Source organism: Genypterus blacodes, unplaced genomic scaffold, assembly GCF_046128005.1.
Source record: "Genypterus blacodes isolate CSIRO-AG114 ecotype Tasmania unplaced genomic scaffold, CSIRO-AGI_Gbla_v1 ptg000028l_1, whole genome shotgun sequence".
In the NCBI taxonomy this organism is placed as follows: Eukaryota; Metazoa; Chordata; class Actinopteri; order Ophidiiformes; family Ophidiidae; genus Genypterus; species Genypterus blacodes.
The window spans coordinates 3,552,436-3,578,578 of NW_027466841.1; the positions used below are offsets into that span (position 1 = coordinate 3,552,436).

The 26,143-nt window shown below is 44.5% G+C and overlaps 4 protein-coding genes and 1 long non-coding RNA gene across 5 annotated transcripts in view; 1 reads left to right on the forward strand and 4 right to left on the reverse strand.

Annotated features, from left to right (window-relative positions):
• LOC142993360 (uncharacterized) overlaps window positions 1-26,143 on the reverse strand; it is a 109,676-nt gene that overhangs the window by 14,418 nt on the left and 69,115 nt on the right. The gene's annotated exons all lie outside the window — the stretch shown is intronic.
• trim35-13 (tripartite motif containing 35-13) lies at window positions 3,459-6,530 on the forward strand. Its single transcript, XM_076144296.1, has 6 exons — window positions 3,459-3,860; window positions 5,149-5,244; window positions 5,320-5,550; window positions 5,641-5,663; window positions 5,753-5,871; window positions 5,962-6,530. Exons 1-6 carry the CDS (start codon window positions 3,459-3,461, stop codon window positions 6,498-6,500), a joined length of 1,410 nt encoding a protein of 469 aa, XP_076000411.1. The 3' UTR covers window positions 6,501-6,530.
• On the reverse strand, window positions 6,917-12,727 carry slc27a1a (solute carrier family 27 member 1a). The gene is made up of 13 exons (XM_076144232.1): window positions 12,308-12,727; window positions 11,913-12,080; window positions 11,201-11,595; window positions 10,683-10,850; window positions 10,144-10,213; window positions 9,947-10,038; window positions 9,734-9,843; window positions 9,434-9,643; window positions 9,226-9,352; window positions 8,994-9,131; window positions 8,698-8,862; window positions 8,425-8,571; window positions 6,917-8,325 (listed from the first exon to the last, which is right to left on the reverse strand). The coding sequence occupies exons 2-13, from the start codon at window positions 12,077-12,079 to the stop codon at window positions 8,168-8,170; spliced, it is 1,947 nt and encodes a 648-aa protein (XP_076000347.1). The 5' UTR covers window position 12,080; window positions 12,308-12,727; the 3' UTR covers window positions 6,917-8,167.
• On the reverse strand, window positions 12,921-16,542 carry ptger1c (prostaglandin E receptor 1c (subtype EP1)). The gene is made up of 3 exons (XM_076144233.1): window positions 16,396-16,542; window positions 13,405-14,323; window positions 12,921-13,299 (listed from the first exon to the last, which is right to left on the reverse strand). The coding sequence occupies exons 2-3, from the start codon at window positions 14,308-14,310 to the stop codon at window positions 13,057-13,059; spliced, it is 1,149 nt and encodes a 382-aa protein (XP_076000348.1). The 5' UTR covers window positions 14,311-14,323; window positions 16,396-16,542; the 3' UTR covers window positions 12,921-13,056.
• On the reverse strand, window positions 17,271-25,967 carry adgre5a (adhesion G protein-coupled receptor E5a). The gene is made up of 19 exons (XM_076144269.1): window positions 25,795-25,967; window positions 23,362-23,445; window positions 23,077-23,247; window positions 22,802-22,951; window positions 22,484-22,630; window positions 21,860-21,982; window positions 21,628-21,671; window positions 21,426-21,536; window positions 21,075-21,228; window positions 20,715-20,837; window positions 20,411-20,601; window positions 20,150-20,311; window positions 19,790-19,984; window positions 19,477-19,694; window positions 19,334-19,400; window positions 19,155-19,246; window positions 18,775-18,943; window positions 18,581-18,673; window positions 17,271-18,018 (listed from the first exon to the last, which is right to left on the reverse strand). The coding sequence occupies exons 1-19, from the start codon at window positions 25,823-25,825 to the stop codon at window positions 17,977-17,979; spliced, it is 2,367 nt and encodes a 788-aa protein (XP_076000384.1). The 5' UTR covers window positions 25,826-25,967; the 3' UTR covers window positions 17,271-17,976.

A 26,143-nucleotide genomic window follows, 5' to 3' on the forward strand; every position in this document is an offset into this window, starting at 1 on the left:
CCCTCCTCTGTGTGGCTGATCTGGACCTGGTCTGCTTCATGTGCCATAGATCCCAGCTGCACTCCAGCCACATTGTGTTTCCCATAAGGGAGGCATTCACCAAACGCAAGGTAAGATGAATTAGGCGACACAAGCTTAAAAGCGCCATGTCTGGATTTTGTTGTTGAGTGTTGTCATAATATTTAGGCTCACCGATGATGGTTCATGTTTAGCTCCTCCTCTTTGGGCTCCTTATCCTATATACTATACATACACTCTATGCAGATTGGCTGACACAATCGTCTCATTATCTCCATTTTTGTCTCCCTATCACTATGAGGTGTCTGTATGCACACACATGCACACACACACACACACACACACACACACACACACACACACACACACACACACACACACACACATTACCCATGAAACACAGAACACACGTGTACTCTTTGCCACAGAGCAAAGAGATCTGTCCTTTAATTTCATTCCACCACAGCCATTAGGCCCAAGTGTTAACAACACGGAAACAAAACCCCAAAACTGAGTGAAAATACAGAAGCACAAAAACATTTCTTGACTTAAGTCAATATTTAATTGACCTATAAACAACACACGTGCAATAGTTGGCATCAGTTCTGTGATTGGAAATAAAGTAGGCTTTAATGTATGGATGCTTTGTGAGTGTGTGTGTGTGTGTGTGTGTGTTTTCAGCTGGTCTGGTCACGAGCTCAAATGATGTTTTGTTACAGGATCATATCAGTGACATGGTCAAGGGTCAAGTTGTTGTGAAGTTGTGTCCTCAGGTTGGAGTGCGACCTCAGAGCAGCTAAACCTGCTGCTGCGGTACACACGTTAGGCTTCTGTTGGGGGTGTGTGTGTATCTTTATCATGAGTGTGTCATGTGAGTGAGCCATGGTCGGCACAGCACACCCCTGTAGGAGATTTGTTGCTATTATGCCATTTCCTGCTGCCACAAGTCACACATCCTTTGAAGTTAAAATGAATGAATGAAGGTTTGTATACAGCAACACCATAGTACACATGCAGCATTTTGTTTTGAAGTACCTAATATTTACTCTTCTAATCTTAGTTACATCAGACCTGTGTGTTGTTGTTTTAAATCAGCAGGGGGCCTAAAACAAGAGGTGTGATTGACAACTGAGAGAATGATTCCTCTGTTGCTCCCTTTCTTTCCTTTTCCATTTTTCAAGGGGGGGGGGGGGCTTTCCGTTACTCATAGTTCAACATTATAAACTGTATTTGTGTTGGGTCCGCAGTCTGAGGAGCTCTGGTTCCCCCCTCTTCTCTCTCTCTCCTCTTGAGTGTAACCTAATCAACCCATGATACATACTGTACATGTACAGATAACATACACTGTACATGTACAGAGAACATACACATCGTACATCTCAGCGCCCCCAGCAGTGTCGCAGAATCTCTCAAAGATGGAGGACGTTGTGGAGGACAAGATGTCCTACGTGGACGACTCGGTCTGAGCTGCGTGTGGGGAGTTCTTTCCTGACCAGGTGGTCTACTGCAGCGTCTGCTGTCGTTGCAGTTTTTGCAGGAGCTGCTTGGAGCGGTTCTGGGCACTGCATGGAGTTATAGGGTGTCCTCTCTGTTTTTGGGGTGGACCCCAGGCCTCAGAGAAGGCCCGGGGTCCAGAGAAACTATCCCTCCTCTGTGTGGCTGATCTGGACCTGGTCTGCCTCATGTACCATAGATCCCAGCTGCACTCAAGTCACATTGTGTTTCCCATAAGGGAGGCATTCACCGAACGCAAGGTAAGATGAATTAGACTACACAAGCTTCATCTCTGGATTTTGCTTCTTTCCTGTGATCCCACAGAAGTGTAGACACACAGATTAGGATCTGTTTAATGTAACTGCAGATCATTTTTAATGTTGTATAGAGTTATAGTTATATTTAGGCTCACTGATGATGGTTCATGTGTAGCTCCTCCACTTTGGGCTCCTTCTCCTATAGATGATGCACTCTATGCAGATTGGCTGACACAATCTTCTCATTATCTCCATTTTTGTTTCCATATCACTATGAGGTGTCTGTATGCACACACACACACTCACTCACTCACTCACTCACTCACTCACACACACACACACACACACACACACACACACACACACACACACACACACACACAAAGAGAGCTGTCCTTTAATTCTGTGGGTTTTTTAAATATAGAAGCAAAAAAACCTTTCTTGACGTAAATCAGAATTTAATTTACCCATAAACAACACGTGCAATAGTTACCGTCAGTTCTGTGATTGTAAATAAAGCAGGCGCGGCTTTAATGTATGGATGCTGTGTGAGTGTGTGTGTGTGTTTTCAGCTGGTTGTTGCTACCGTCAGGTCTGGAGCTGTGCCAGCCAGGTCACAAGCTTAAATGATGTTTTGTTACAGGATCATATCAGTGACATTGTCAGGGGTCATATGAAGTTGTGTCCTCAGGTTGGAGTGTGACCTCAGAGCAGCTAAACCTGCTGCGTTGGTACACACGTTAGACTTCTGTTGGGGGTGTGTGTGTGTGTGTCTGTTTTAAAGGTTGTAAATCATGAGTGTATCATGTGAGTGAGCCATGATCGGCACAGCGCACCCCTGTGGGAGATTTGTCGCTATTATGCCATTTCCTGCTGCCACAAGTCACACATCCTTTGAAGGTAAAATGAATGACTGAAGGTTTGTATACAGCAACACTCCAGTACACATGCAGCATTTTGTTTTGAAGTACCTAATATTTACTCTTCTTATCTTAATCTTAGTAACATGAGACCTGTGTGTTGTTGTTTTAAACCAGCAGGGGGCCTAAAAGAGGTGTGATTGACAACTGAGGGAATGATTCCTCTGCTGCTCCTTTCTTTCCTTTTCCATTTTTATCAGATTCCCTCATTCAGGAGGGATTTCAGCATTCCTTCCCCCAAGTGAAGGATACAAGTGAATGATAAGTGAAGGATACAAGAGCCACACAAAGCTGATGAAACCGTGATCCCAACTGTGACTGGGCTGGGTGGACCTGTTCCTCTTGTCTATTTATGTCTATTTATGTCCTCACACGGAGTCTTATTTTGGACATTCAGACATTGTTCCCTTTTTGACCTTATTAATGACAGCCTGCCGTGTGTTTCATCACTCTCAGAAGCGATCGTATCATATCTACTATCTATTTCACCTATTAGCCTTCTGCCCACTGCCATTCAATCCGCTACTGGTTCTGGTCTCTACAGATACAGTCCCTTGGATGTGGGCCTGACTTCTTTTTATCTGACCTGTGGTGTTTATTTGAGAACGTGCAATGTGCACCCTCATCACAACATAGCAGGAGATACGCTATGAGCCTTGGTATTAACACGCATTTCTGAGGTTTAGCTGAGGTAACCTCTCACAGACAGGGGAGGAGCGTTTGTAACGGTATATGACACTGCCTTGTCATCAAAGTTCAGGACAGAAGAATGGCCAGTCGACGCTCTCACCGTGAGGATGACCTCTCCTGTCCAATTTGTGGAAATATTCTGAGTCAGCCGGTGGTGCTCACTTGCAGGCACAGATTCTGTAAAGCTTGTCTCAGTGAGAGCTGGGAGACACAAAGCAGCGGGGATTCACACTGTTGTCCCCTGTGCTGGCGACGTTCCTCCATGGAGCAGATTGTAGTAAGCTCTGTGCTGGAGAAGACCTGCGAGTCCTTCAAGAAAGACAGGAGCAAGAATGACCCGGAGGCTTGTAAAGAGCACGGAGAGAAGCTGGAAGAGTTCTGCGTGGAGGACTTGGAGCCTATCTGTCTGGTGTGTGCAAAAGCAGCTGCACACAGTGGGCATAGGCTCTATCCCTTAAGGGAAGGAGCGCAAGACTGTAAGGTAGGCGAGCCAGCATCAAACCCAAAGGAATGTGCCACTTTGGGGAAATGTTTTAATTTTTTGAAGCTGCTTAGTTTGACTTTGTTCATCAAGTCAACCCAACATGAACTCGTCCGATGATTAATCAATTCAAGCTGTTTCCTCACCTTCTTTCTTTCAAATGTGAAAACTGTGCACATTATCTGTCACTTTGTCTGGACTCTGAGTTAGAGAATTTTTTTTTCAAAATGACAATCAGAGCCATCGCCATCTGAGTCAGCTGCGTGGTAAATGAACCATCACAAGTTAAACAGGGAGAAATTCATCTTTTAATTCTCTGAATGTGTTAATCACCATTAGAGCACTTCACTGTGTTGTTTATGAAGCTCCCATATCTTGTAATCATTATTTAAACACTTTTATATCTATTTACGCAACTCTATAAAGTGCAAACACAGCCATCAGTACAAGGAATTATTCATTCATCTGTCCATAAACATTGTATTTGGACATTTGTTAAACGCACAGCTATGATAAAAGTCTTTCTAAGGCTGATGTAGTGAAACATGGCGATGAAAGTGTTTGGCAGAGTTCATTAACATTCTAAATTTAGATTTATATTTTTGGCTGGCAGTCGCATGGGCTCCCGAGAGGCGTGAAACCAGACTCCTCCAAAGTTTTGCCAATATGTATGTGACACTGTGTGCCAGCCTCAGGCCTCTTAACTCCGTCTGTTAGCACATCAAGGCTGATGTAAAATGAATCTATCAGTGACCTAATTATGGTTTATCTGTGGACCCCAAGCTGCTTGAACTTTGCTCATGTTGCGTGGACTTTGGGTCACTTCCCCACAGATTTGTCTCCTTACTTCAGTGCTACACTGTATTCCCCAGTTTAGGATATGCAAGGGCATACTGGTGTGCAGAGGCTGGCTTACTGACTTGGGCGCAACAGGCAAGTTATTGTTGGTATTCAAGGTCAAGTTTGTGACCTAGAAGTGATCAAAAGTGACCTTCGGAGCCATTTTCACATGGAGTTATAAGAGTATAAGAGTTATGGAGTTATGGAGTTATGGAGTATGACATAAAAAAGGTATATGCTAGAATCAAAGGATGGTTTTATATGTATTATACTTGAGCATAATTGTAGATCTATAGATATTGGGCAGTCCTGGTCTTGTAGCAAATCCGCCCATGCCCTTATGGAAGAGTTTGTGGCAGCTGAAAGGTCCAAATTGTATAGACAGCTTGACCACCTGCCAGGCTGACAATGTGTTTAAATGTTGATGCCTTGCCATTGAAACTTACAGGAGGAGCTGAAGACTGCACTGCTGCCTTTAAAAGAGAAGTTGCAGCTGTACAAGAAGGTGAAAATGACCTGCGAGCAAATGGCCCAACATGTCAAGGTAGCACCGGTCCATCAGTTACTTTGAACTTTCTTAGCGAGCATGTGATAACATTTCAGTCACGTCTGTTTTCAGAACCAAACTGAACATACGGAAACTCAGATCAAAGACGAGTTTGAAGCACTCCATGTTTTCCTGAGAGAGCAGGAGGCTGCCAGGCTCTCCGCTTTAAAGGCTGAGGAGGATCAGAAGAACGAGATGATAAGCCAGAGGCTCGAGGAGATGAATGTGGAGATGGCGTCACTCTGTAACACTATCAGAGTGGTGGAGCAGGAGCTGCAATCTGCCGACATCCCCTTTCTCAAGGTAAATAAGAATTAAAAATGGAAGCGAAAATGAGTATGCGTCCATATTCACGTCACATGATGAAAGCAGTTTCCTCTGCTTGCTTTTCAGAACTACAAGGAGACAATAAAGAGGTGTGTATGACAGACATACAGGGTTAATACAGCTTTACAGGGATGATTTGCACATTTTAGAAAACCAATTCTTCAAATGTCTTTTCCAGAACTTGGCGAAATTCCCTGAATCCTCAAATGATTTCTGGCGCTTTGATCGATGTGGCGAAGCACTTGGGCTGTCTGAAATATAAAGTCTGGGAAAAGATGAAGCATGTGATTAAATATAGTAAGTTCCTCCAGCAGGGATGTTACGCATGTCTTATCGCTCAGAGGTTCCCTTCGCTTTCAGTAACATATGCTGGTTTTATCTCCCCAGATCCTGTGGTGGTGGATCCCAACACAGCTGCTAGTTGTTTCATCCTATCAGAGGATCTCACAGTCATTCAGTGCTGTAGCCAGATCTTCACCCTGCCCAACAACCCAGAGCGCTTCGACATCAGCGCCGAGATGCTGGCCTCAGAGGGCTACACCTCCGGGCGCCACAGCTGGGACGTGGAGGTGAAAGACAACACCTACTGGGTGGTGGGAGTGGCCAGCGCGTCCATAGACAAGAAGGGCAAGCATGTGCTGACCCCGGCGGAGGGATTCTGGACTATTAGATTTCGCAATGACGAGCACAAAGCCTGCACTGCACCATGGGAGCCGCTGAACATGACCAAGAAGCCGCAAGTGGTCAGGGTGCTGTTAGACATGGAGAGAGGGAAGGTGACCTTTTACGACCCCAATGAGAGGAGCCCCCTCTACACTTTCACAGATGTCATCACACCCAAAGCCTTCCCTTACTTCTGCACCGCATGCAAAGAGCACCCGTTGAAAATCCTGCCTGGGAGGATTTCACTATCAGTGGACCAATAAGTCGACATGGAGAGACATTACAAAGCGCTGTGTGAGGACCGATTAAAGGAACAATCTGTAATACAATGCCATCGCTATGACAATGACTTTAGTGGTTTTTAACACGCTGGCAAACATTGAACAACTCAATCTAAGCTTTTAGATCACAGATAATAGATTCTAACCCTGCTATTAATGCCTTTTAAAGCTTTGTTTACACGCAGACATTATGAAACTAGCTTGATATTTTAATTGAACACATTATTTTCATGGTGAAGAGAAACTCAATTATCTAGACTGTAATTGATATGGCCAAAGAAAGATGATGGTGACAAAAGTTCCATGACAACCAAACCAAAGAAATAAATAACGTGTGTGAGAGTCTCTAAGGGGTTTTATTGAATTTTATTAGAATGACATGAAACAAAACACACAAACATGTTTTAAAATATTTAATTTGAGTTAAATTTTTAGACCAACGTATGCTGGGAGATCTGAACTTCTGAAAAGCTTCACAAGCATTAAAACACATATATATTACTACACAGATAAGACTTCAGCTACACAGAAGAAAAGCCGCCATGTGTGACTGAGCTCTGCATTACATCGTCCTATTACGATCACAACTGCGACGTCGACATTCTTCTGTGTTCCTCTCTAGGAAAAGCAGTAAACAAACGATAGATTTCATATAAGGCACATACAGTAACGGCTCTTGTGTATTAGTAAACCCGTTCCACTCTTATTGTTGAGAACTCCAAAACGTAAGTGGGTTAGTTTTCCCGTTAAAAAAGGCTCAACAGTTAGTGTTTGATCTATCGGTTGCGTGAACTTCATTGTTGCCTTCAAAGATTTATTTAGAACTTCATCCAAACACACACAGCAGTAACTCATAAAACTCCTAAACACACTCAAGTATCGCGGGAACCAACACTGAAATAATCCTGCAACATTTCTCAAAAAGTTACCCTGTAGCAAAATTTGACTCAAGGCTATGTGCATATCGAGAGGGTTGACTGATAAATTCGGAGCCGAAGTGCAAAAGGCTCAAACTGGCGGATGTCGGGAGCTAATGTTGATAAATAAACTCCCAACGGCCGGGAGTTTGAGCTTTTAAATAGTCATCACATGAGCCACTGATCCTTTTACATTAATGACTGGCCTAGTTAGTCCACAGAGCCTTTGGTATCTCTGCAACGTGTAGAATATCACGTGGCTCAAATCAATCAAAAACACAAACAAAATGCAGTCGATGTGCGCAGACACCTGAATAAGCCCTTACTTCATGCCCCGTCAGGCTCGGAATTTATCAATCGACCCTTGCATATCCTATGTTTAAAGTGATCGGCGGGAAGCTCGCTGTGCGCGCAGTAGTGCTCGAGGCCTCTTTGAGGTGTTTGTTGAACAACGATATAGATTAAATTCTAAGCCAATAGACACTGTCCCACGCCGCCCTGGTGTGTTTCTCATACAGTGTTAAGAAGCGACCCGGGACCTACGGCTGCCTGTGGAAGTGCGGCCTCGCAGCTACGTTCCCTGAATATTAACATCCAGGTAGGCGGGGCAGCACGAGCGGGACTGACGCCGACAACAGCTTTCTCCTTCCTCTCCTCCTTCTTCTTCTTCTTCTTCCCCGCAGCATCTGTTCAGCCGACGTCCTCTGGCCGCCCAGGGTGACGCCTTCTGACTCATAAAGAGATTCTTCCTTCCGCTATGGCTCTGTGCAACTCCTCGTCCACGGCCTGGTAACACGCGCCTCTCGCGTTTAAAAAGTAGATCTGGTCGGTCGTGAGGCGCGGATCGTATCCTTCCCTCTGCAGTCTGGTCTTCTGGATTTTAAATGTACCTGCAGGAGACAGGAAAGGCACAAAATGGTGACTATTTGTTAAGCACAAAGTCATCAATAAGGTCCGGAGAGACGTTCTGACTGCGGCGAGTGACTTGCCTGTGGTGTCTACTTGTGGGGAGAGCCGCAGGAAGACGGGCCGAGCGTACGGAGGCAGAGCTCGCTGGATCTCCTGCAGGAAAACGCTGCAGTCGAAACTCCCTGTGGTGTCAGCGATGGCGGCCATACCCGCCTTTCCTTCCACACCTACACACACACACACACACACGCGCGCACCAGACGCAGGGGGATTAATATGCGAGTGAAGTCAAAACTGGAGCTGACAACTGTCTCCCCTGAGTGCTACTAAAAGCAGACGCAGTTATCCGTCACCTGGCACCGCCACGCCGTACACAGCCACGTCCGTCTGTCCCAGGAGGCCGCTCAGTATGCCCTCTACCTCCGTGGTGGAGACATTCTCTCCTCGCCAGCGGAACGTGTCCCCGCCGCGGTCCCGAAAGTACATGTAACCCAGCTCGTCCATCACCAGCACGTCGCCTAGATTTACCATTGGAGGGAAGATTTGTTCCCGACACAGAAAATGAAGCAATTTCCTGGAATGAACTGCTACAATTTTGGACATGATTCATTCAGATTCATTCCGTTTGGCAAAAAAAATCATTGGTTACCTGATAAATATGCCGAGTCGTTCTTCTTGAACACGTTGTGGGCGATCTTCTTCCTTGTGGCATCGTTGTTTGCGTAGCCGTCGAAGCGCCGCAGTGGATCCTGTTGATTGATTCGACCCACCAGCAGGCCCGGCTCGCCTGCAGGACAGGGAGGAGGTAGATGGAGCGTTTGTGCCGAGGCCGCCATAGTTAAAGACTAGGAGTTATTTCAGTACATGTTGCCGTCGGGTACCTGGGCGGCAAGGCACGCAGAGGCCCTTGCTGTTCCGAACCAGCTCCATGGTGTCCTCGTCCACCGACACCAGACGGATCGGGTACACGTTGGGCAGAATCCGACTGTTGAATCCGCAGGCTCCTACCTAGTGGATCAGTTGTGGTTAGAAACTCTCAGATCAGGAATCAGGATTGTTATCTGTGAACTTCTCTCTCTGACTGCCGACCTTGCCGTCCATGTTGGCGATGCTGCAGTTACACTCGGTCGCTCCGTAGAACTCGCCGATCTGTCCCACCCTGAAACGTTGGGTGAAGGCCTCCCACACACTGGGACGCAGGCCGTTTCCTACCGCCAGACGGACGCGGTGGCCCTTTTCTGACGGCCGCTCCGGCTGGGAGAGGAGGTAGCGGCAGATTTCCCCGATATACTGAACCACCTACAGGAGGGAAGCAGCCATGTTAGTGTGGGAGTTCTGCTCTAAACCCTCATACTTGCCCCTCAATAACCTGCAGACAGAAACTCTTACAGTGCAGTTGTACTTAATGCAATCTTCCCAGAAGCGGCTGGCTGAGAATTTCTTCTTCACGACCACGGTGAGGCCGTGGATCAGACACTGACCCACTCCCATGATATTCCCTTAGAAGGAAAAACAAGATAGAGACACGGAGCTCCTGCTCTGAATACGCAAACTTAACACAGAAAAAGTTGAAATCACGGAGAGCCGGAGGGGAAAAAATACCTGCTGAGTGATAGAGAGGCAGGCAGTCATAGATGATGTCATCAGTGCGCATACGAAAGGCGTAATACCCAAAAGCTGCGATCCTGTAGTAACTGTTATAGGAACACAGGAGGGGAAGAATTATTCCACCAGCTCAGACAGTTTGTGTCTGGTTACTTGAACGCCCTGGAGCGAGGAAGCCGGGAGTGAAAGCGTACCGACTGTTCACCACGATGGCGGCCTTGGGCAATCCTGTGGTGCCAGAGGTGTAAATATAAAACAGCCGATCTGCAGAAACCAAAAGAGGAAAGCGTTGCAATCAAACACGTACGCACGTCTTCACCGCCATGCCAACACAAGCCCCTAGTTCTCATATTTAAAAGGCCAAACAATGGGTAATATTTCACAAAGAGCTTATACACAGAGACATTTGTGATTCAGGCGGCACAACTTCTTCATATCGACTCCAGACAGCAGAGAAAAATGCCAATAACTGTCTGGTATCTGAAATAACTCATAACTGTCATGATGTCAGTGCAGCTGAGACATTTCTCATTAGGGGTGAGATACAGATTTAATAATTACTGAGGCAATTTCATTTCTAGTTAGACACAGAAGTGACAGAAATACATTATTGGATGAGACGTATGTGGAATTTATTCGATCCAACAGGTTATTATCCCAACACAGCATGAGGGAAGAGGGGAGAGTGGAGGGTTTGAAAGTATTATAAGTATTTGTTGACATGTTTACTCACCGTTCATGCCTTTGTGGGGGACACAAGGGGGCGGGGCGAGTCTGGAGGCCGAGGCTAAAATGGGATCCAGGGGTTGTGCACCCAGAGAGGCCAGATGCTCGGCACCCAGCTCGCCTGTGCAGAACCGGACCATGGACTGGCTGAGGGAGGCGCTCACCTCCGTCATGGCTGTGAGAGATGCAAGAGGAAGAGGAAGAGGAAGAGAGAGAGAGAGAGAGATGGGTTAAAGAAGATGTTACACACCGAGTAGTGTTCAGAGTATTTTTGTTTTAGTTTGAATGATCCTCCATGTGATTTCTATTATATAAGCAAAACCTCCTATTAAATAATTGGGCCACCTACGATTACAGTCTCATCATTTTGTTACTTTTGATTATTCATGTTTCGTGTATATTTTCTATGTTCAGTGTGTTTATGCACAAAGAGCCATCAAGCAGGACACATTCCCAAATACACAATAAAGGAAACCATATGCGAGTACTTCATCATCAGCTTTTTCCAGCTCATCCCATTCTTACCGTCAGCGAGCTCGGCTCCAAACACGATGGCTCGTGACCCCGACACCCCGACGCAGTGCAGCAGGGAGTCGTGGCGGAGGTTGAAGTTGATCAGTGCAGATTCAACCCCGGCCTTGGCTAATCCCAGCCAGAGCGCCACCTGCAGCGGCCTGCTCTCCATGAAGATGGCCACCACGTCCCCGGAAGCCCAGCTGTGACTTCGCGCCCAATGGGCCACCGAGTTCGACACCTCGTCCAGCTGGGTGAAGGTCCAGGTTTCCCCCGTGGCCTCGTAGATCAGTGCCGGCTTGTTAGGGTGCCGTTTGACCGTCTGGGCGAAAATGGAAGGAATGTTGCTTCCATTGCGCACGTAACGCCACATCGCCATCTTCACTCTTAACAGCACATAGAGGCCACTGAGGAAGAGAGGTGATGAAGAGATCAATGGGAGTCAAATTAATGGAATAAACATAAAAACACAACTTCAAAAGCATCTTGGCATAGACTGAACAAATCTGGGGCTCGACCAATGACGACGCCAGCATACACAGAAGGCACGAAGGGTCACGAGTATGAACGTGATGTAATGCTGTGACCCCAACTGACCCCTGATCTCAACCCAGCTGGACACTGGGGCTCTCATCTATACAACAAATGCGATACTATCTTAAACAAAAACAGCTTTTCAAGTTCTGAAGCCAGTGTGTCTCCTTTTGAAGCCATCCAGACTCACATTATGTCTCTCTTGGCCGTCCTCGCTGCGATGTAGAAGTATCTCCAGCTTCTCATCCCCAGGTAGACGCCCAGACCTGCTGCCAGACTCCAGGACCAGGACACCCCGAAGAAGCGCAGCAGACCCAGGGACCCCAGAGAGACTGAGACACTCGCCACATTGTGCATTCTGCTCATGGAGGACACGGACAAAAGTGGGCTTTAGGGACAAACACAGGGGGGTCCACTCAGGGGGAGGGGGGGTGGCTTGTCACTAACCATGTATGAGTGTTACGAGTATAGATAAACACCACATCCTCTTAGGGGTACATGAACGTATCACGGCACCATCACTTCTGCGCAAACGCAAAATTAATGTACAGAAACAGACGCACACACATACACACACACACTTACCTACGAGTCAGCAGTGGGACTGAAGCTCCGTCACCTTTCACCCACTAACCGTGACCGCAAAACTTGTCGTTACTTTCAAGGAAGCTGCGGTCAGTTTGTAAACCCTCCGGACGCGCTGAGCTCATACGCCGGGATGAAATATGTCATTGAACGCGGCCTGCCAGAGTTTTAAAGTGTTCCAGTAGTTCCACACTTCACTGCTGCTCAACGCGGCACAAGTAGAAAGTAATCACGGATAGCGGATTTTTGTAAATATGACAAACAATACGTAAGCGCGTCCAGTAGTTGGTTACTCAAACAAGGGGTCGACGGTTGTTTCTAACCGATAAACGTTAAGCAGAAGTGGTCGAAAACTGAATGGGAGCTGAGCTTTCGGGCTGAATTGGGCTACTCGCTGTACTCCATGTTGAATAGTGTCGTCGCAAGCGGAGCTCCGCCCATACCGGGTGTGTGCGTCCGCGAGGAGCTTAGCCATTGGTTAGACCGACTATCTGTTATCCTTCCTTTACAATCTGATTGGCTAATATTCAGCCCACTCAACTGCCGTTCCATCAGGCTTTGCAGGTGCCAGCTATTGCTGAAACAACGCCGAAAATACTTCTACATAAATGTTGTGTCTTGTGTCTATTTTAAATCATTCTCCATTTTTAATTAATCATCATTAATCATTTTAAAAATACAAAAACACATTTTACAACCTCACAGATTTAATAACACAAACTGGGAAATATATTTCATATTTCATATAGTCATTGCAGCTTGAAACTCTGCCTGCTTGAGTTTGTACGGGGAATGGCTGCTCTCAACATGGATCTTTGCGTGGTCACAGTACAACACACTCTGTACAGCACTGCTCTCCTCAATAAAATGTAAACCCAGGGGTCCAGGATCTGGTTCCAAGAGGCCATACGCAAGCTCAGAAGAATTAATCCACCTGTCTGCTGAACTGAGCCCGTGGAGCCTTCGTCGGCCACTGACCAGAGGATGCGGATCTGTGAAGGCAGGAGAATGATTTTATAATACTATATGTTGACTAAATCTAAATGTCATTCTTGAGATGTATGTGATTCCAGTTAGTTGTTAAATGGAGTACTTACAAGAAAAGGAATCCAGCAAACACAGGAAACCACAGTGATGACCGCCAGCTGTACCATCATCTCCACATCCAGCGAAAACAACACAGGTCCGAATGACGTGTTTGATGCACGGCGGATACAAGTAGCTGCTGCTTTTGGATTTACATTTTTGGAGCGCACTCTGGCCTGCAGTAGTGCCAGGCCACTTAAGATGTTGCAGAACAGGGAGAGAGTGAGAGCGCAGAGGCCCAGACAGGAGAAAGCCAGGATCAGGTTGGTGTCTGCCACAGACCGCGAGCCGAGGAGGGGCAAGAAACACCAGGTGCCGGGAAACTGGACGGTGTAGGTCCCCACTGTGCAGACAGGCAGCAGCGCGAGCAGCAAGGCCAGAGAGGCGAGAAGTAGCACAACTCTGCGCACTCGAGTCATCGTCATGCTAGTATTGTGGCGCAGAGGCTGGGTGATGCCCACACAGCGCTCCACTGCCATGGCAGAGCCGATCAGCAAAGGGCATAAGCCAAAAAACACCATGCTGGCCCCAAAGACCTGACAGAATATCTCAGTTGGCTTCGTGGCGTGCCTTGTTACATTAAGCCTCTGATTATAATCCACATGCAGATACATGGCAAAGCCCCCGGGGATCAGATGACCTCCGAGGTCAGTCACTAGCAGAGCCCCCACGAGTAGCAGAAACGGCACTTTTGCATGCCGCCGGGACTGGATGCGGGATTTGATGAGGATGACCAGAGCGGTGATGTTGGAGATGGCTCCAAAGGTCATGGTGAAGCAGGACATACCTAAGCTTGAAGACGTGAACGGCTGCCGAGCACTGCTGTTTCTTAACTGGGCACTGGGGTGTGTGGAGGAGTTGATCTCCAGGTCGTGGTGGAGGATGGATGGTGTAGGAGAGGAATAAAGTAAATCCATGACGAGGAGACATCTATGAATTACAGGCAAAGTTAAATAATTGTTTATATACTTTATGGATCGGTTCATCATTGTCTTGATCACATTTTTCCTCTTTGCACCATCACAGATTGTATAGATGTGCAGGGCCTGTCGGGATAGGACAATATTTTGGGTCGTGGTGGTGTTATTACAAAGTCAAACACAGACGGGACAGTGAAAGACACACGAGCAAAGTCACAGGATCACAAAATGAAACCCAGGAAACAATGAAACTCACTGTGCGCCTATGAAGCCACCAGGAAGTTCTGAGTTGAGAATTCTTTCTAAACTTTTCACAGCTCTGCCAGCATTGCAATGTGCAAATGTGGGATCTTATGTCATTTTGTTTCCTGCTCACTTTCATCTGACCAGTTTGCACAACAGACGTTCATGCCAGACATTGTGTATTGCTCCTGCACAGATTGTTCCCCTTTTTCAACATACTTCTTTCCCCCATTCAGCTGTTCTACCTGCCACAAACTGCTTATTTATATTTGAGCCTGTATGGAGCCTTTTCACTTTAATGTTTCCTCAACTCCATTACAGACAGTTTAGGCTTAGGCTGAGCTGCCATCATACAATGAGTGAGCACTAGTTTGTGTGTAAGAGAGAGAGACACGTTTATATACTTGTCTTCAAACTGATGAAAAGTGAAACTAATCTTCATTTCTAATGCAAAAGATGAAGGGTTTGGCAAATTTTACTGTGTAAACACAGGACTTGAAATGTCAACATCCAGATCAATTTTCAACCTCTTGAAGAAGCTGCTGGAAGCTGACGGTACATGTGAAGGTACATGGGAAAGAAGGAAAAGGACATAAATACAGCAGCATCAGATGGATCGTCAGGGAGCTTGCATACCACATCTAAACACTGGCTGACCACTTCCATGGCATTACTCCAAAGAAATGCCATGAACTGGCAGATGGGAACAACATTCCAATCTCTGACAACTTGGAAGAGAAGGTTTAGCAGGTGGGCTGTGTGAGATCACATGATTCAGTGGGTCAACTGAAGCTTATGGTCTTGTGTAGTTAAACACAGTATCCTGATTGAATCAATGATACAAATATAACAGTTTCAAGGCACAGCACCTTTTCCCCTGTCTTATCTTTGAGAGGGGTCAAAGGTCAAGCCTTGCCTCATGATCAGGGGGGGATTTGTGTATTTGACTTCTGTCTTATTTTTTCTTGCCTATGAAACAACATCAGTAAAAATTGGCTTGTCTTAGCCCGCTCTCCCCTATGCTTTCAATCAACACATGATGTCATACATCAGGCAAACGGTGACCTCTGTCTGTTTTCAGATGCTCAGACCTCAGATGCTACTTTGGCTTCAGGCCCAAATGGAGCCATCAGTTACTCAGCAGAACAAACAGAATTCTTTAAAACTCTCCTGGTGTCCACTCAGTCATCACAAGCCTCCCGTTACTGCTGGGAAAACCCTGCAGGCTGTAAAGAGAAGGTCATTACTCCACTGACCCCCTCTGGTGTCTCCAGCAGTGACTCACAGTTACTCTGCTGAGGATGACGATGATGAAGCGTCCCATTTCGTTGCACTTGTCGTTTTTGAACAGTCAGCATTCCTCGAGTGACACACACACTTCACACTGACACACATTTAGGTTTTTGTTTGTTTCTTGAACCTCAGACAATCAAGCTGATTCTCTAACTACAGTAAACAGTTTTCACCATTATATAGATACAAATAACATTAACAGCCTTATCATTTCAGGTAAGTGCTCCATGTTTCTAATACCTCATTTTTAATACCCCCCTCTCCCCCACATACACACACACATCTCATATCAAAGACGACGGTGGATTTAACTGATAAAGCCACTAAAGAATCATCGTTTCCCAAGAGACCTGGCGTTTTCTCTCTTCTAGTCTGTGTATATTTTTCTGACATATACAAGATGAAATTATTTAACCCAAATTGCTACCAGAGAAATGTTATCTGCAAAAATAAATGAATAACAAACATTATTGTAAGACTCTCCCTTTAGACGAGGCATGATCAAGACTGCATTGCACCGAGAGAAAGAAGAAGAGCCTTACCTACCTGCTTAACGTGTCTGTCTTGTCTGAAGTAATGCAGTAGTTTCCTCATACAATCATCACACTTGTCCATAATCCTTTGCTCTTTCTCCTCCTCCCCCTCTCTCTCTCTCCCTCCCTCTCTCTCTCTAGAGGCTCTGCTATCTTATTGTTTTTTCTTCAACTTGCATTTTCCATCCTCTCTCACCATCCGTCCACTTATCTCCTGTGCTGATCCGCCTTTAGTGAATCCTAAGTCAGACATGACAGCAGCATCACTTTCATTTTGTTAGTATTGATACGGTGCCAGCAGAACACTTGAACAGATCCAATTTAAGGTTAATAAGTCATAATTCTATCCCTCAGATTCCTTAAAACACAAACTTTCATTCTCTTATTGAACGGGGAAGAATGAAAATAATACTTCACTTTTACATGATTCCACACTGAATATCAGCTCATACTTGAGTGAATATGTTGCCGTTTCTAGGCTAAGTGGCCGGAAAGAAAATTGCTGTAAATGGACACTCGGAAACCTTTTCTGTGGTCAGATGTGGGCAGGTGGTGTAAACCAAAAAGTGCATCAACCTCAACTAATAGTGTTGTAATGAGCAGCATTAAGACTGAAGTGACGGGAGAAGATGGTGGAAAAGTAAATAGAAGGATGAAGACGTATAGATGAGCTCAGTCTGGGTAATGGTGCTTATTCAATCAAACCTCTGACAGTGACCGCTCTTCTTCTTTTTATATTTATTCTTTTAATATTTCAAAGCCACTTGGTGTCAAGACCTAAAGACCGACTGATCGTTTCGAAACAGAAAAGCTTTTCTGGAAATTATTTACAGTATAAACACAAACAAAATGCAAATAAAAAAGATGTGATGTTTTGCTCAAAGAGTGACAAAAGACGCAAAAGCATCTTGTACAAAACCAGTAGAACCAAAATAATAATAATACCAATATTTCTTCGCATGTTATTTTATATTTTTCAATAAAAAAGTCTTTAAAATAGAAAATGTTTAATCACCCTGAACACAGCAAGATTACAGTCTTTCTGCATCTGAAAACAAATATATGCACACATATACATTACAAATCCAGCTCTGTCTCTTTGTTCATAAAATTTAAATAAAAGAGATTATAATCCAGCAGAAAATTATACAGTAAAACAGTTAAAGACATCAACAAAACAACCATAAAATAGTGCTGCCTTTCTAAGAAGATCTTTGAGTTTGTCTTTGCGGATCCAGTGACGTACCTGACTAATGTAAAGTTCTCATAATATCACCTCAGCCAATATTTCAGTCCAAAATTGTCCAAAATGTTTCTATTCTTTAAAATAAATGAAAACAATTGCATTTTCTTATTGATAATGACATTAAATGTTCACACTTTCTTTCTGTTGAATGATGTCACAGCTTTGCTTAAACATCAAACTGGAAAGTGAATGCAAGCAGGCAGCTCTGTGGTTCATGGGGTTCTTTTATAGGCCATTTCATTCTACAAGATAAAGACCAACTGAAGTGAAAGATTTACATCCGTGTACAGTAAACAAAATGTGCATATGGGCTGACAGGTAAAGACAGCAGTTCACTCTTTATCTTCATCATATGTGAGACTCTCCTGTGTCCTGGGTGCTCTTGGATCCCTGAGAGTAACAGAGGAGGGACGAGTGTAGACAAGATAATCAGTCAGAGTCCATTCATTCAGAACTCCTTCATCAGGACTGATTAGAACTTCTGCTCAGACACCAAAGACCCAACATGCTTCACTTCACACTGTCATCATCATCATCATCATCCTCATCATCAAACCATTATGGATTCACAACTCCTCTCCAGCGCTCTCATCACAGATCATACGTCATGCCCACATTAACATCCACATGCTGCCCATATTCATAATAAATGTTTGACTTAGTTGGGATAATATAATGTTATTGTTGCTCGACAGGCAATGAAGGCATCATTTAAAAAAAATAATTACAAGTAATTAAAATCTTGCTGTAAGTAGCCCGTTTATCTTCTGACTCTCAGGACATTTAACGTTCTTTAAACAATACAACATGTGAAAATACATATGATAGAAGAAACAATTAGCAGATATGATATTCTGATTTGATTGATTCAGAAGGTTTGTAGAGTTGTGTTGCATTTTGATGATACTGCATCTGATTCTGATGTGTATTGTTATATAAATGACTGGCTCACCTGTGCTTTGCTGTTGGAGGAAGTCATCTCTGAGTAGTGTTTCTTCTGAGGAGCACAGCATCTGGACAGGAAGTTCCCATATTCGTCTCTCACCTGAAAGCAGAAAATTAACTGCTGTCAATTCCTTGCAGCGATTTAGACGTCAGTAACATCAGCACGCCTTGTTTATTAGTTACTGCTGCTCTGTGACCCACCTGCTTGGAAAACAGACAGTGCATGACGAAGAGTAGGACGCCCTGGAAGCTGCCAAAGATGGTGAACAGGTAAGTCATGGGTAAATTGCCTGGTTTAAACTGGAAGCAACCGAAGATCCACATGGTGCCCAACACACACAGCTGAGCCACCGCAGTGATGACGAATGCCCTGCAGGAGGCAACAAAGACACACAAAGCAGATGTCACTGAACACACGTACACACCTTCACACACACATACACATGCAGTATCTGTCTGTTCATACATGTATATACATATATGCACATGTTTAAATTGTTGCAGGGTTTATATGTCAAGAAACATTCTCAATAAATTAAGGAATTAGTTAATTTAGGAATAAATAAATAAATAAAACTTACCTAATTTTCCGTAGGTTGTTGAGGTCTGGGTTTAAACTCGAGAACTTCTGCGCCAACTTCCACACCGTGATGAGGAAAAAGAAAATGTTTATCTGAAAGGAAACAGATATGGAATGTTATGAAAACTCAGAGATAAATGCTTGCGACATTATTCAACTGGAAAATGATAAAATACTCACTATGATGACGAAACAAGCAGGACCAAAGAAACTCCAGATCAGGTGATCTTCCAAGTTTAACCAACAACTGAAATGCACATTGAGAGCCAATGTCAGTATGAAAATCACATGTTTACATATTTTTGTCAATGCCAGAAACTCACTATCTCTTAGTGCCATATCCTTTGGCTTTGACTGAGGCAGAGATCGCGACAATCACAGCTGGGACTCCATAGCCGCCTGCCAACATGTAGAGGGATTTGAAGTTGGTGTTAAAGACCAGGACGACCATCCTGAACAGTTGAACGCCCTCCAGACACATCCAACAGAACGCTGCCAGGTAGAAAAAATGCAGCAGACCCGCAACCACGGCACAGCCAAGCTAATGCAGGACGGGGGGAGAGGAAGAGGAGGGCAGAGGTTAACAAAAAGGACTCTGCATCAATTCCTGACAGCACAGGTGTTTTGACGGCTTACCTGGTTGTCTGTGCGGGAGATGCCCGCCAGGAAGATGAGATTGGCAATGAAGAGGCTGATGCAGAGATGAAGGTGAATAGTGGTCCGAGGACTCTTAATGGACTGGATCAGTGAGAATGTGAGGATGCAGATGAACAGGCAGAGCAGAGAAAGAGACAAACCAACCCAGGTGATGAGCTGCAGCTGGAAGGTGTCCTGAGAGGGGGAGGGAGGGAGAGAGGGAGAGAGAAAGAGAGTGAGAGAGAGGGAGTTCAATACAAGCAGGTGCATAGAATTGCAAAAATAAAATAAAATAAAATAAAATAAAATAAAATAAAATAAAATAAAAGTGTGAATAGCCAAACATTCAAGAATTCTAACCTTAACATCATAGAGGGCCATGAGCACAGCAAAGGTGCTCAGGTGGTTGCAGAAACATACAGTGTATTCAGGGTCGGACTTCACGACCCAGCAGCCTTCATCAGACCACATCCCTCCATACACAGTGGAGTCCCAGTACACACACGTGTGGTTGTGTGTTGACTGTCAACCCAATGGATACCACAGCTTAAGTACAGATCAAATCAGTTGGATCAATAAAAATACACTATTGAAACAGGAGAAGTGGTCTTTCCATTTTACCTGCTCGAGGTGCTTGAAGGTTAGAATGACCGGCTCTTTGAGCTGGCTCGTGTGTGTATTACTAACAGTGACCGTCACCACTTTGGAGTTGATCTTGAAGCTTTGGTCCTCTTCTGTTTTCATCCCACTAAAGAATCCATCAGTGGAAAGTTCCAGGTTCTTATAGCTCATCAAGGACACTGTCGTAAAACCTGTAACGGCCAAACAAGGACACCATAAATGAAATGGACAACTGTTCCCTTTGGGGTCATCCACATGTTCAACGAGCATGTGAAAGTGAGATAATTACAATGATGATTATGACCTGGGTAATGTGAGGGATCTCCTGCAGCCGTCTCCAGATGGATGTCCAGCCGGGCTTGTTCTGATGATAAAGTTACTGGTCCCTGAGGTAAAACTGCCCCTTTATGTAGCAGCAGCTCCAGATCTGAACCCACAAAAAAAGATCAGCTTTAGAACCCTGCATTGCGTGACAGAAAGTGATAACCATGGAGCCAGTTATTAAAAATATTTATGCCTAATCAGTTCAAACGCTTGGAAGAACAAATTGGGTTTGCAGCCGAACAAAGCGCTCTGCCTGATTTATATCTGTCTAACAGGAAACGTCTATAACAGGAAACCAAAGACAGAACCCTAAGCAGAGACACATTCATTTATTTTTCACCTGTAGTGGCAGTGGACTTCTGTGTCCTGGATGGTGTGGTGAAGGGTCCAATCAGCCTCAGCGCGCTCTCCACCACGTTCAAAAAGGTTGAGACTCTCCTGTTGTCTTTAGAGGCTCCACTGGACAAGAGCCCGTCCATCAGATCCAACAGTCTCTACAGCCACAGGACAGAACGGGGTGGGGGGGAAAGAGCAACATAAGCATGTGCAGGGCCAAACCGCAGACTTTCAGGCTGCACATCATTTCAGGTTTGCATAAACAGTCTGCAAGGATGTGCACAGACATATGTGGCATCAGGCAGACCACAAAACCCACAAAAAAGGGTTCACTTCATTTTTTGTGCGGAAATACCTCAAGCAAGTCATCTCCATCCAACCCAGCCGGAGTCTCACTCTCTACAAGATCCAGACAGCTGTTTTTCAACTGCATCAAAACATCAGGTGCTAGTGCACCAGAAAACATCTGGAAAAAGGCCATTTGAGAAGAATGAGGTAGTGACTTTGCTTTAAACATTTAATAAACAGTGCTACCATTGTTTCTGGTGTGTAGTTACCTCTCTCAGATTGATCACATCCCTGAATGCATCACAGTTCAGCGCTGAGGAAACACAAGGTTTGATTCATATTGAATGCACTTGCCAAAGGCCATAACGCAGACACAGTGTACCATGAATACACACCTATACTGGTGAAAAGGCTCTACTCTGGTGTACTACATCCATTACAGAACAAACAGCAGCTCAGTAATGGATGCTGGAAAAGGTTGAGTGCTGCTGTAATTCTCACCAGTGCAGCGAGACTCTTGGTTGCCATAGTTAGTGGACCCAGCGTAACAGGCGCAGTAATGGCCGCTGGCCCCGACGTGGCAGGTTCCATTTCCACAAATTGTCTTATCAATCATACATATGGCTGAAATGGAAACAAATGGATGAGAGGAAAATAACTCCACTGTGTGTTTTACTCATTACTAATGGAACAATAAATACGCCGCTCCATGAGGTAGAATGTGGGCGATGCATAGAGCAACAACGTCTACAAACATTCTGTGTGCGTCTGCTGCGTTTCTTCCAGTTAGACGTGTTGTTGAAATGGAAAGTTAAATAAGCTCATTGATCCTGTTTAGACAGTTTATTCAAGCTTGACACAGATTTGATACTGACACAGGGACTCACACCACCTCTGGACACTCGTAAAAGCTTGTGCAAATAACAGAGACTTAGTTTACTGAATGCTGTTAGTTGAACAGAATCGATTGATTTTCAATAATTATACTGTATTGTATTGCAGCATTTGTTCCTTCCATCTTATATAACTATAAAAATAGAAAACTGGTTGCTCACACCATGATGTATTGATGTAAAAATTACGTCACCATCTAAACGTTTATGGATATGACATCATAGCCATCACCTTCACATTCCACATGACTCCCTGTGGAACTCATATTGCCAGACTTCCGTCCAAAGCCTGGGTTGCAGTCACACTGGTAGCTGCCCGGGACGTTGACACACACTTCGTTTGACACACAGGGTTTTTCTCCTTCACATTCATTAACATCTACATGATGGAGGAGGCAAGTATTTAGTGTAGGTGACAGTAAGTAAGGAAACCGCAACAGACACACAGGATATCAATGTTCTAACTTTTTGAGCAAACTAAATCACACGTACATTTGGTCACTTCTTGGAAAGAACACATGCGGCTGAGTAGTGAGAATGTTTGTCTCACCTCTGCATGTGACATTTTCACCCTGTCGAAAATTTTCCACACCCGTACTGGTGAGGAATCCTCCCTTGCAAAAGCACAAGTAACCAGCCATTGTGTTGTTGCATACAGCATTGGGTCCACAGATGTCTTTGTCCACACACTCATTGATATCTTAAAAAGAGAAATACACGTGTTTCTTGTTTCAGACGATCTCAGAAGCAGTAAAACTCTAAATTACGTGACTAACTTAATCAAAAGTGTTGTTTAAGATAAGATAAGATAAAATTTTTGTTTACCTTTACATGTCACAGATATTTCAGCTGTGAAATTCACAGCCTGTGTTGATGACATGAAACCGTCTTCACATTGGCAGTAAAAGCTGCCAATAGTGTTGAAACAGACTGTGTTCATGCCACAAGGCCCAACATCATCAGGATAGTCTTCATCAACGGCACATTCATCGTTGTCTAAATACAAAACAAGCAAAAATCTATGAAAAACATCACCATGACAACAAAACGTCTGTCCCTGTTTGTCCATGTGTTCAATGCATAATGCTGAAATAAAACCGTTTTTCATACCAATGCATGTTCCCTGTTTCCTAAATCCTGGTTCGCAGGAATCGCTCGGGGGTAAGGAACCCACAGAGGAGGAGACGCACACAGCTGGAAGGCAAGCAGGAGAATTCATTTAGGCAAACATCTCAATCTACAGTTACAGTTACAGCCATTTTAAATACTCCAGCGTCAGTACAGGGAAATGAGTTGAAACCATAGAAACAACAGAAGCGCACAAGGCTTGTGCAGAAAACGCTTCATGCCCTCATTTCCTCAGATTGTTCCATTGGCGTCTGGTCCATAATTCAAACAGAGCAGCAGATGGGTGTCAGGAGAACTCCACTTCCTATGAGCGGGGAAGCTTGACTATATGTAAGCACAGAATAGCTTTACATCCTCAGGCCGCAGAGAACGCAGAGTCAGGCCGCTGCGGTCGCCTAAGTGACACCAGATGGGTGCAGCATGTATAACAGGATAACAGGAAGAAGGACTAGGATTTCATCATTGTTTCGATTTGACTCCGTTGTAAATTTTCAAAGAAACTGCGGATAATTGTTTATGGACAGACAGAGGCCGACGTGGTTCTAATTGAAATCATGTAAAGATTGACTAGGTTTGTGTAAATTCCTAGCAGCTCGTATAAAGCCTTGACAGAACACAGAGGGTTGATAGATAACTTCTGAGCCCGCCAGTGTTGCAGTTTGTTGACGTTTTTCTCACACTTCTGTCGCAATCGAACATTATCTGGTTTCCTGTTTGATATACTTCTCTCCTCTCTGCTCTCATTTCTGCTAACTTCACTTCCTGCCCCTCCCTTATTGGTTTCACCTGTTCCTGATTAGTTCCCAACAACAAATCACTTGTCTCCTTTGCCCAGCCCCACTCCTGATCCTCATTCCCTCAGTTGTTGTATTTGTGTTGCTCTGCTTGCTCTCTTGTTTTGGTCCCTGGGTCATGTTTGCTCCTCAGATGTGTTTCTTTGGGCTTGCTGCCTTGCTGGATTCTCCAAGTTTGTTCTTTAAGCTGTTTTCTCTCTTGCCATGTAAGTTAACTATTGTTATCAGTCAAGCATTTTCGTTTTTGCGGATTGCATTTTTTTTCTGTTATATGTTATCTATTGGATTACCTGTTGCCTGCCTGCTGTCGGTTATAGATTGCTTGGTTATTTTGAGTTCTCTTAATGCCCTTTAGTTTTGGACTTTGTTTGTATTTATCCTTTTTGCTCCCTCGACCTTTTGATTTCGTCTGGCTAGGTCCTCCTCCTCCTCCTCGCTCACAAACTGAAATGCTGGAGGGATATTGTCTCCTTCATGGAATACAGAATTAAAAGAAAATCACCCCAGCTCAGTTCGCTGAGTTTATCCATCTTGTAAACAGACTCTTGTGTACCTTTAGTGCTTATAAACCAAGATCTTTCAGCTCAAATTAAGGCAGATAAAGAATTATATGATCAAAAAAAACATTACAGCCCTTGCTGACTTCAGATTCAGATTTTATCAATCAACCCTTCCTGGTACTTCCTCCTTGCATACAGCCAACTTCGAAGTCCAGGCTCTTCAATTTGCACATGTGAATAGAGTATCTCTTCACCTCTAGAATAGCGTTATGGGATGTGACCATGTAATGATTGCATAGCAACACACACTTTCATTGTCTGAGGGAAGATGTGAGTGTGGTAATCAGGCACTGGGCTTGGTGTGTGTGTGCTGGTGATGAGCTCACAGGGTATAAATATCCCTATAAAGGCGCTGAGACAGAGGTCCTTTGTGGAGTCGGGCCCAGATAGCGGCGTATTTGAAGAAAAGCTGCTATGTTCAGCATCATTTGCCTGTTTTTCCTCCTGACTTCTTTGGTTTCCATCTCACACTACAGCTGGCTGCAGGGTCTTAATGCCCCAGAAACGTGCTTCAACTCAGGTCCAAGATTAAGTGTCACTGGGAATTTGATTATCAACCACCAAAAACTGACATTCTTAGATAAAAAAAAATATATATAAAGTTATCACCATTAACTTACACAAAATGTTTAAATATACATATATATTTACATGAAATCGTATGGTTAAACTAAAATATGTGTTTGGTGTCTGTTTTTCAGGTGTGTAACATCCCGTAAATTAGAACTCATATCTGATAAATCTAATAGAAAATATTACTTCTACTTTTTTCGATTCATTTTCACTCAATCTTACCAATAACTATGAATTGTACTTCAACTTCTGACCATATAACACCTTTGATGTGTGACCAGACAGAATAAATGGGTTTCAACAGTAAAAATAAAACGATGAAAACATATTTAAAACCCTCAAACAGAGCAGCAGAGATCATCAACACAATTCTCCTATAAGTATACTTAAACATCTGCTCTCTTAATCTGCTGCTTAGCTCCTCTGGACACTTCTCCCTTTTTGAGCAGATGATTTTCCACAGCAGTAAACAGACAGATGTGACTCACCGAGCATCAGGAGCCCCAGTCTGCCTCTCATGGTGAGAAGTTCCACACCGTCCAGAAGGAAAAGGAAAGGTAAAAACAATGTTTACTGTCTGCTTGACTTTTCCCAAAGTTTCCCAAACTGTCTCCTCTTGTCCCTCACAGTCGCTTTGAGGCTGTCCTGCCCTCACCGCTGGGCCCCACGCGTGTATCTAAGGGCGGGTCTCACGGTCCGGGTCACGCCCCCTCACACGGGCCTCTGCGGGCGAGTGGAAGCCACTGTTTGACAACCTGAGCACCCGGCGAGGATGTAAGACGACAGGTACATTGTCGCCTCCTAGCGGGCGGGTGGTGAAACGGTTTTTGTTTATCT